General features: G+C 51.0%; 1 protein-coding gene across 1 annotated transcript in view; it reads left to right on the top strand.

Moving 5' to 3' along the window:
• The window catches only part of Ssh1 (slingshot protein phosphatase 1), a 49,056-nt gene that overhangs the window by 24,762 nt on the left and 13,814 nt on the right, over positions 1–10,480 (top strand). Inside the window, exons 6-9 of the mRNA XM_005344250.3 lie at positions 3,567–3,635; positions 4,746–4,811; positions 7,520–7,714; positions 8,995–9,088. Coding sequence (XP_005344307.1) covers positions 3,567–3,635; positions 4,746–4,811; positions 7,520–7,714; positions 8,995–9,088 — 424 coding nt within the window. The remainder of the gene's footprint in view (positions 1–3,566; positions 3,636–4,745; positions 4,812–7,519; positions 7,715–8,994; positions 9,089–10,480) is intronic.

The raw sequence follows: 10,480 nt of genomic DNA, 5'->3' as shown, positions 1-10,480 counted from the left end.
GGGGGGGGGGGGGGGACACACAACGATGACACGACACGACTGTCTCCTGTAGCCCTGTAGCCTCTACCCCCATGTAGCAGTAGTTTCTTGTCAGACAGCCAACCCACTAATAATGACACAGAGACTTATTATTAATTATGAAAGCTTGGCTTTAGATTAGTCTTGTCTCACTAGCTCTTGTAACTTAAGTTAATGTGGTTTTATGGATCTGCTTCTGTCATGTGCTGTCCATCCTGCTTCCTCCGTGTCTTCCCCCATCCCTGACATGCCTAGATTCCATCCTCTCTACCTGGAAGCCCCCTATATCTCCTGCCTAGCTGTTGGCTATTTTTATTACACCAGTCACAGCAATACACCTTCATGCAGTATACAGATATCCCCAACACCCCTATTTCGGTCCTTACTACGGAAGCCTCATGGGAGTCCACTCTCCTGGTCACCTCTGCTGATCCTGTAGCAGAGCCTGGTGCTGTCACCTGGCTTATCCTGTGCACCCCGTGGGTAAGGCCCTGGTCCTTACACTTCAAAGGCTCTGAGAAGCTGAGTTGAATGCACCAGGGTCACTCATGATGTAGCTGGGCAGGACTCAGGCTCAGCATACCCCATTTGCATTAACTTTTCCTCAGGGGATGCACGGGAATGTCCAGTTATCCCACACAGACGTAAGGATGACTTCACCAAAATCCAGTTTGCCGAGACCAGTGAGTTTAGTGGGCTTTTTCACAGAGCCCTGGTGAGGGGATATGGACATCACCTCAAAGTCCCCCTCATCGTGCATGGTGACCTTGTGGACTCTACATTGTGGAGGCTGCTTTCTCAGTCAGCCATCATTTTCTTTGTAGAGTCTGGGATCTCCCAAGGTCATGTGTGGAAGGGGCGCAACAGCAAGAATCCCCGGTGCCAATCTCCTGGTCCTCCCCAGACAGTTCTTGTTGCTGAAGACTTGGCTACCACTGAATGGTTCTGTTCTGGTTGCTGAAGTACAGGGGCAGAGTCAGAGTGGCAGTTTGTGACCGGGGAAACAGCTCTGTCCAGCACCGTGTCTCTCCTGATGTTTGCAGAAATGCATGCCTTGTGCGTTCACTTATTCGGGTACTTGTGTGTGTACTTGTTAGCCCTTCTCACGTGCTGGGAGTGCAGTTCAAGGCCATGGAAGGTCGTTAGCCTCCAGCTGCAGTCTGCGGGCTCCTACCCTCATTCCCGCCCATTCTGATGTGCCTGTCCTTCCTTGCCACCTCCCGGCATTCTAGCTTTGGTTCTCATGAGTCCCTCTCTCCCTGTGGTCGTCTTCCCTGTGCTGTGTGTCCAGTGTCTCCCTAGCTAGGCCCTGAGTTAGAGCTCCAGCCTGGGCTCAGGGTCAACCCCAGGGCAGTTAGAGGTCTCCACAGATCTGGAGTGAAGAGCACTGATTGCTCTTCCAGAGGTCCTGAGTTCAGTTCCCAGCACCCACATTTCTGCTCACAACTATTGTCCCATGAGATCTGATGCCCTCTACTGGCATACAGACAAAATACCCATTCATGGAAGATAAGTAAATAATTAAAATGACTTTTAAGAAAAATAGAAAGGGGTCAAGAGACTGGTAAGAAACTGAAGCCTTTTCTGCACTGGGGACAGAGGAACAGGGACACATGTTCTCTGTGTCCGGGTATATCATTAGGGAGGAGGTGGGTTAGGACAGGTCTGGCCTTCTCAGCTGCTTCTGTAGCCCTGAGTACCAGACTTCTACTCTCCCTGGGCCTCCCCAGCAACCTGCCCCACCTGTGCAATGATTCTCTTCCTAAATTCTTGCCATGAGATTTGTTTTTTGGGGGTGCAGAAAGTGTGAACCCCTGAGAGAGTGTGTTCTCATGAGTTCCCAGTGAGAGAACCTACTAGAACTGTGTAAAAAGGCTATGTTGGAGCTGTGGTGGCTGCAGGCACCTCCTTATGCCTTCTCAGGACTGAGTTAACCTCTGCTTCCAGTTCAGGGACCCTTTGAGTACCATGAGCTGGTGTGGCACCCTCCATCCACTTTTCCCTGCATCTGTAGAGAGCTTCCAGAGCAGGCTCTCTGCCCAAGCCTATGACTCCTCCCTGCACCTGCTGGCTGCTTTGTTCTTGACCCACAGGGACCTGCAACCTGCCCCCTTCTCCCGCAGTTGCTCCCACCTACTTCCTCCTTCAGGGCTGTCTGTCACTTGTGACAGTAGTGAAGATGCAGTTTCCCTAACCAGTCCCTGCCTCACTTCCTGTGTGTGTCACGCCACATCCACCGTCACTGTCCTGCTCTGTTGGGAGTTGCATGGCAATGCCGGAGAGTCACGGTAATGACAGCAGTTATTGTCACAGTCACTGAATGCATGGAACTGTTGCCGTTATTGTCACAGTCACTTAGTGTGCTGGGCTCACATCTGTCCACTGGTGTGCCAGCCGGTCACGCTTCTTCTGATTGATAGAACTGTCTCATGGACAGTTTCAGCCTCTGCTTCCCCTGGAAGGTTCCAGACCTGCTAACACATCCCAGGGTATGTACCCAAGCAGTCTCTGTCATTTTGGGACATCTAAAGGATGCTCTCTTGGCCTTGACACAGTTGCAAAGTCTTCAGAGTCCTATGGGGCTCATCACGTGTCTCATTTTGCAGCCCCCAGTGCTGATGGATGGGCAGGACTGCGAGAGACAGATGGGACAGAGGGAATTTGCCAACCTGGATGCCTAGTCTAGTTTAATCTGGAAGCCTTGAAACTTCCTCCCCACAGATACTGAAAGGCAGGATGGTGCGAGGTAGGCAGAGCTCTGGAGTGGGGTCGGCTCCCTGAGCCCCAGAGCTCCTGTCACTCAGGCTCAGGAGGGAATAACACCACCCCCACATCCCACCCCATACTCTTCCCTCACCACCACCCGCTCCCAGAGCCGTAGCCCTGGAGAGATAGATAGACTCTTGGAATTCCTGAGGCCCGTGGGGCTGCCCTGGCACGGTTGCAGCAGTCTCTCAGAAGCCAGCTCTTTAAATGCCTGAAGAGTTTTCATCATAGGTCTGAGGAGCCCCTGATAAACCCTCCTCTCTGTTTATCAGTGGCGCCGTCTCTAAAGTCGGTGAGTATCATTTCACTGCTAGGATGGGTAAAACAGAACCGGATTGAACTAGTTTGTAAAGTGGCAACAACACAAAAGGTAGGCAAACAGAAGCCTGAGTATGAGCACGGTGTGGGGACCTCCTGTTACCCAGGACAGAAGCCTGGGAGGGGCTGTCACGACTTGCCTGAGCTCCACAGTTGGTATGATACTACTAATTTTCCCCACCGTAGTGGGGGCCTGTGATCAGCTGCTTGCCCCAGGACCCCAAGAGCCCCTCTAGTTTTGGAGTTACAGCCACACCAAAACAGTTTAGGTGCTTTCTCGCTCCCTCTAGAGAGGATGCTCTAGGCCTGTGTCTTCTAGAATCCATCAGTGAGTGGACACAGCCTGGAAACCCCTCTGTGCCAGGCCAGGCAGTTGTAGCCTGGAGCTGCTCGGCAGAAAGACTAAGGAAAAACTGCATGTTCACGGGCAGACACTGACTCCGACGTCTTCTCTTTCCATGTAGCAAAAGCTGCACCATTGGGATGGTTCTTCGCCTGTGGAGCGACACCAAGATCCACCTTGATGGGGATGGGTACGGAAACATCTTTAAAAGATACTTTTCTGGGGGCTGGAGAGGTGGCTCAGGGCTTCAGAGCACTTGCTGCGCTTACAGAAGACCTAGGTTTGATTCCCAGCACCCACATGGCATCTCACAACCACCTGTAACTTCAGTTCCAGGGGGATCCTACACCCTCTTTGGGCCTCCGTGTGCAGCAGGCATGCACTTGAAGCACAGACGTGTGTATGCAGTCACACATAGACAAACATTTTTTGAACTTCGTTATTTCCCTATACACCAAAGCACCAGCAGAGCCCAGGTCTGTGGATGTAGGGATTTAGCTCAGGAGACACCTCTGCAGGCGTGTCACACCAGGTCTGTGGATAGCATTACGTTGATCACCTCAGAGGTGTTGCATTCTCTTCGGGTCGATGTAGGGATTTAACTTAAGAGATGCCCCTGCAGGCGCGTCCCACCAGGTCTGTTGCAGTGAAGTGTGTTTGCTGTATTGTGTAAATCATTCTGGGCCCTCCCAGAGCTATGACCCAGAAGTGCACAGGTGAGCGAGACACTGCAGGGTCTCACATTTGGGGTGCCAAAGATGCAGCAGAGTTCCAGGTGCCGCTCTGTGGCTGCAGAGGAAGCATTGCCACCCAGCCTGGGCAGGTTGGGGGCCACAGGGTACCGCCTGCACTTACTCCTGGGAAGTGCAGTGCACGAGGAGAAAAGTTGAGAGGGAAGCTGCTCTTGCAGTAGGACTCTGGGCTGAATAAAGATTTGCTCAGTGGAAGTGCTGGGATCGTGGGGTGTTGTTAAGGCAGGGTGTGGCTCGGTGATAGGATACTTTTGATCTCAGCACTTCTTTTAAAAAAAGGTTTTTTCATTAGTTTATTTTTATGTGAAAGAAAAACAGGTGAGTGTGTGGTGCTAAGTAATGCTGGAAGCCACTGTGCTCACACTCAGCTTGGAAACAAGCCCCGATCAGCAGGAGTCTTGTCTACTTTTGCCCATCTAATGTGGCATATCCGCCGTCCCTTGTCGGACAGCAGGAGGCATACTGGTCCCAGATCTGGGGTGGGGCTCCACCCAGAGTCTGGAAGTGACTGGACTGAATGCTCACTTCTTTCCCGTTTTCCTCCTCAGTGGGTTCAGTGTGAGCACAGCCGGCAGGATGCACGTCTTCAAGCCCGTGTCTGTCCAGGCCATGTGGTAAGTGTGCTTTGGGGGACTTGAAAGTCCTTAGAAATAGTTCCAACCTGACAACATGGATAGAAAAGTCATTTCTGGTCGGGAGTGTGCGTCTGTGTATGTGTGTGTCTGTGTGTGTGCGCGTCTCTGTGTGTGTGTTTCTGTTTCTGTGTGTTTAGAAACAAATCATGTGTAGCATAAATAACCCCTGTAGCTGTTGGAGGTATTTGGTGCATGTTGGGCACCAACACCCCCATCCACTGACAGAACACACTCATCGTCCCAGAGGAAGCCTCCCCTTCAGCTCCCCGGCCCCAGAAGATTCTGTACGTTCTGTAGCTGTGAACTGCCCTGTCCTTGGAACATCTGCATGAACACACTCAGTTACTTGCCTTCCCCGTGTCGCTCTTCCCCCCGATTGGGTGTTCATGTTCGTTCATGTTGTGGCGTGAGTCAGTCTCCTCTCTTCACAAAGCTGAAGAACGCCTGTCAGCCTTGTATCTACCCTGCCATCCCTGCATGCTTGTTTCTACCTTTGATTTTTACTGTAGATGCTGCCACTTGGACTATTCCTGGATGCTTAATTGGTTTGAGGCTCTGCTTTCAGTTCTTTTGGGGTCTCTACCTCTACAAGTGAAATTGCTAGATCCTGTGGAGAATTCTTTTTGTTTGAGACTTGGTCCAAGGCTGTCCTGGGAATCACTGTGTAAACCAGGCTGGTCTCGAACTCACAGAACTCAACCCACCGTCACTTCCCAGTTCTGGGATTCAAGGTGTGTGCCATCAGATCCCCCAGTCCTGTGGTAATTCTGTGTTAACCTTCTGGAGAGCCACCACGTGTTGTCCGCAGCAGCTACCCAAGTCCCCCAGCCAAGCTCTGGTCTCTGCAGAGCTCTGTCTACATTATTCTGTTTTATTTGTCGATTGCCATCTTAGTGACCTGTCAAATAGTGTCTCAGTGTGTGGTTTTTATTCTCAATAGCGTGTGTGTGTGTGTGTGTGTGTGTGTGAGAGAGAGAGAGAGAGAGAGAGAGACAGACAGACAGACAGACAGACAGACAGACAGAGGCCCATGAGTTAAGTTTCCTAATTTTTTTGTATGCATTTTATATTTGTGTGTGTTTGTTGAGAAATGTTCTATTTAAGTTCTTTACTCATTTAAAAAGTGTATTAATGTTGAAGATGTAGCTTTACCTGTTGACCTGGTCAATACCATACCATCCTGGCACGCACTTACTTATTCCTTCCCCTGGCGCTCAGTAGGTGCTCTGTCTGTCTGTGTGGCAAAGGGACAAGAGCTCTGCTCCGCTGGAGCAGCGAGTGGCTGGGGGTGGGGGGGTCACAATATAAATAGGAGTCGCCTCTTGGGGTTTAAAGCATCTTGAAGGGAGGTAACTACGCATACGTGAGCAAACTTGTATGCCATGCCAAGACAGCTGGGTAGGCCTTCTCATGTTGATGGAGCCTCAGAATAACAGCTGTGAGGCCTGCCTGGGTCCAGGGAAGGGGGGCCTCCCCAACCCTCTGTAGTGACTGTGGGTGAATGTGGAAATGTCCACAGCTTCCTAAGTCAGCCTCCTCTTACAGCTCTGTCTTAGGTGTGTCCACCAGGGGTCCTGCGGCCACATGCTCACTGTGGGTGTGGCTCTGCAGGTTTGTAGCAGATAGTGTCACACTACAGTTTCTAAAAGCTGGGTACTGGTGTGGGCTGAGCAGTTCTTGTAACTGCGCAACAGAATAGTTGGGATAAACCAGGAAAAGCTTCAAGCTCGAGGAACAGCCCATAGCATTTCCCAGTGACTCTGCTTTTCCAGAGCAGGAGACTCCCGAGGCGCCCTCTCATGGGCCGCTCCTAGAGTTCTGTCCATCCCTCCATCTCACTCTAGGGTCCTCTGAGGTGGATGAGGGCAACGAAGTCAGTGTTCAGAGGATGAACAAACCAGCAACGCCCCAAGTGTTTCTTTTGTAACTGCTGGCTGCCTCTTTTCTCTCTAGCCAAGTTATTGTCACCATCATCATCATTATTTAATTTAATAAGCATTGGTTCCAAGTTTATTCCCTCAAGCAGCCTAGACAGCAGGGTGGATAAAATTACGAAAAATGAGGCTCCTTGCAGTGTGCATGCGCCATCATAGAAACCCTCACCTGATGATGCCCTCCCTTCAGGGGCTGCTTCTGCCGTGGCCAACACTTCCCTCCCTTGGCAGCCTCGTCGTTGAGAAATTTTCAGCCTGATTATTTTTTTCAAAAGAGGTAAAAGAGGCTGATTAAATAAAACACACACATTTTTATGCCCTAAGGCCCTAAGATATTACACACTGGGGTGGGGGGATGTCCAGAGATGGAGTTTCTGCTGTTCTTTAGAGACCTTTCTCCCCCACCTGTAGATGCCTGGAGTACAGTCCTGCCTGTGTTCCAGGTTGCTGTGACTTCAGAAGCAGATCTGGCATCTTTTGGAGTTGGTTGCTGGAATATGACCCAGCCAGCTTGGAAGAGTTAGAGATTGGGATGTGCCTGCTGCTGGTGTTTGTTTACTTCTTTGGAAAGGATGAGGGATATCCTGTCCTCTGAGTTTAGTTGACACAGTCTCTGGGAGCTAATAGTTGTACCTGACTGCCGTGTGGGCAGGGAGTCCCTTCCGGGTGCCCATCCCACTGCCATGAAATGAGTACCCTTTGCAAGTTGCAGAACCCAAGTTCCTGGTCCTGAGCCTCTCTCTCCTCCCCCAGGTCTGCCCTCCAAGTGCTTCACAAGGCCTGTGAAGTGGCACGGAGGCACAACTACTTCCCTGGTGGGGTGGCGCTCATCTGGGCCACCTACTATGAGAGCTGCATTGGCTCTGAGCAGAGCTGCATCAATGAGTGGAATGCCATGCAGGATCTGGAGTCCACGAGACCCGACTCCCCAGCCCTGTTTGTGGACAAGTATGTACCGGGGCTGCCTCCCCCACTGCTCAACACTGGTCCTCTCAGGTCACACTGCTCAACACGGGGTCCTCTCAGGGTCACACTGCTCAACACGGGGTCCTCTCAGGGTCACACTGCTCAACACGGGGTCCTCTCAGGGTCACACTGCTCAACACTGAATCCTCTCAGGGTCACACCGCTCAACACTGATCCTCTCAGGGTCACACTGCTCAACACGGGGTCCTCTCAGGTCACACTGCTCAACACGGGGTCCTCTCAAGGTCGTGCTTCCCTGCAGCCCCTTCTTAGAACAGGTTTTCAGGTAGAACTTGTTACCTGAGTCTATGATTCTCAACCTTGACACTGCAACCTTAACACAGTTCCTCATGTTGTGGTCACCCTGACCATAACATTATTTATGTTGCTACTTCATAACTGTAGTTTTGCTACTCTTGTGAATCATGATGTAAATATTTGTGTTTTCCAGTGGTCTCCTAAAGGGGTCTCCGCACACCCACAGGTTGAGAAATGCTTCTCTAAAAGAAGGGTTTGTGTGCGTTCCCTCTCCCTCGCACGCACATTCGCCCTTTACAGTAGTGGGTTTGATGAGTGCATCTGTGAGACATGATCCTGCGCTTCAGTCAGATCACCACAGAGATGCCCCACCCTGGATGCCCCTCCTCCTGCTTGTGCTCTGTGCTCAGAATGTGTCCCCACGGGTTGGTAGTAGCAAATTCAGCCCGCTGTGTTGAGCCTTCACAACTTCCTCAACAGAGAAAGTGACTAAGGCCACATTCTCTGGCTTCTCAGGGGTCAGGGTCCCACTCCCTCAGGGAGGTGTCGGCTGGGAGACTAGTTGGAAGAGAAGAGTTGCTCAGACTGCCAGACGCCACCAAGAATTCTTGAGATGAAATGATGGCCGTTTGAGACTTTGGCGGGAGGACTGTCCCAGTCCCCATGGCCCTAGGAGTTAATTAACAGGGCTGGCATGCAGACATTATGAGGATTCAGAGACTTGGATTTCATGTGAGGACTCATGCAGCAGTGCCCCAGATAGGAATAGCAGGTGGAGATGGACCAACCGTGTAGGGATGTAGGCAGTTACAGCATGTGGCCTGTGTGAGGAGCCAGTCCTCTAGCCGCTGGCCTGCTCTCTTTCCATGCTGGGCTCTTGTGGGGTACTTCTCCAAGCACTGTACACACACCCACAGTAGCCGAGGTTAGACCTGTGAGGGTCTCACGTCCGTCTGAGATTTCTTTCTCAGAGTTCTGCAGCTTTCTGTATGTTTTCTTCCTAGGCCAACTGAGGGGGAAAGAACTGAGCGTCTCATTAAAGCCAAGCTCCGGAGCATCATGATGAGCCAGGACCTTGAAAATGTGACTTCTAAGGAAGTAAGAGACCCCCCGCCCCCTGCCCATAGCAGGCCCAAGCCCCTTACGCATGTTTGTCTTGCCAGGTTCCCAGCAGAGGCCGGCCCGGTACCTTCCGGTGTTGGCACGCATCCCTGCATTTTGCCCTGTAGTGGCACTAGGGCTGTGGAGGACTTACAGGCTTACAGTTAGACTTCATTCCGACTCCAGAGATCATGAGCAGACTGTTGACCCTCTCTGAGCCCAGGGGGAGGTTGTAGAAGGTCCTAGGTTCATCCAGGGGACCTCAGCCTTCCATGCCCTTTCCTGCTTTTGTGTGCCCCCCACCCCCGGCCTGTGCCATCTCAGACTGCTCCCTCTACCTTTTAAGCTCTCCTTGATCAGTTTTTCTTTTGTCTCTTGCTTGGTAGAGGGAGATGCTGTGGGCATTAAAGAGATGGCTCCTTGGTCAATAGCATTAGTGCTGTCCCTTATGGTAGCTCACAGCCATCTCTAACTCCATCTCCAGGAGATATGACGCCCTCAGCTGGCCTCTACAGGTACTGCATGCAGGTGGTGCACAGATACCTACAGGCAGAACCCTCTAACAAATCTAGAGGCTGTTGGGGGCGGGGGCACACACCGTTAATCCTAGCACTCAGACAGAAATTCTCTGTGACTTCAAGGCCAGCCCGGTCTACATAATGAGTTCCAGGCCAGCCAGGACTACATAGTGAGACCCTGTCTCATGAAATAAAAATCTTTAAAATGTTTTAAGCTATTGTATTTACTTATATATTTAATTGGGGGTGGGGTGGACAGCACATGTGTAGGAGGGAAAACAGCTTGCAGGAGTTGGGGTTCTTCCACTATGTGCTCCTGGGGTTTGAACTCGGGCAATTGGGTTTCGTTCCTGGCTCTTCTACTTGCTGAGCCGCCCTGATGGTCCCGTCCTTTGTTTTTATTTAAAGAATGCAACAAATTACAGCAAGTTTAAAGTGTTATTTATTATTTATCTATTATTTTGGTATTTGTGAGTCTGGCTGGCCTGAACTCACCATGCATCCCCTAGGCACACCTTGACCGCAGTCTTCCCGATCTGTAATTGATGAGTACTTTGATCAGCCATGTGTGATACCTTCAACAGGAAAGTGGCTTTACCTTCTCACTGCAGCAGTGTTGGTACCTAATTGTGAAAGTGAAAGTTTTAAACGCAGTAGAAAAGATTTTAGGAAAAAAGTAAGATTTCCTTGTTGAAAATACCGGGCTTCCTCCTGTCAGGTCAGGTTGGAGATGAAGTATGAGTGCCCACCACCCCACAGAGGTGCTACTGTGTCTAAACATATCCAGGACACAGTGCCTGCCACCACACAGATGTGATCCTGTGTCTGAACACATTATCCCGGACACAATGCCCACCACCACACAGATGTG

Source organism: Microtus ochrogaster, chromosome 2, assembly GCF_000317375.1.
Source record: "Microtus ochrogaster isolate Prairie Vole_2 chromosome 2, MicOch1.0, whole genome shotgun sequence".
In the NCBI taxonomy this organism is placed as follows: Eukaryota; Metazoa; Chordata; class Mammalia; order Rodentia; family Cricetidae; genus Microtus; species Microtus ochrogaster.
This window is presented reverse-complemented; position numbering and strand designations above follow the sequence as displayed.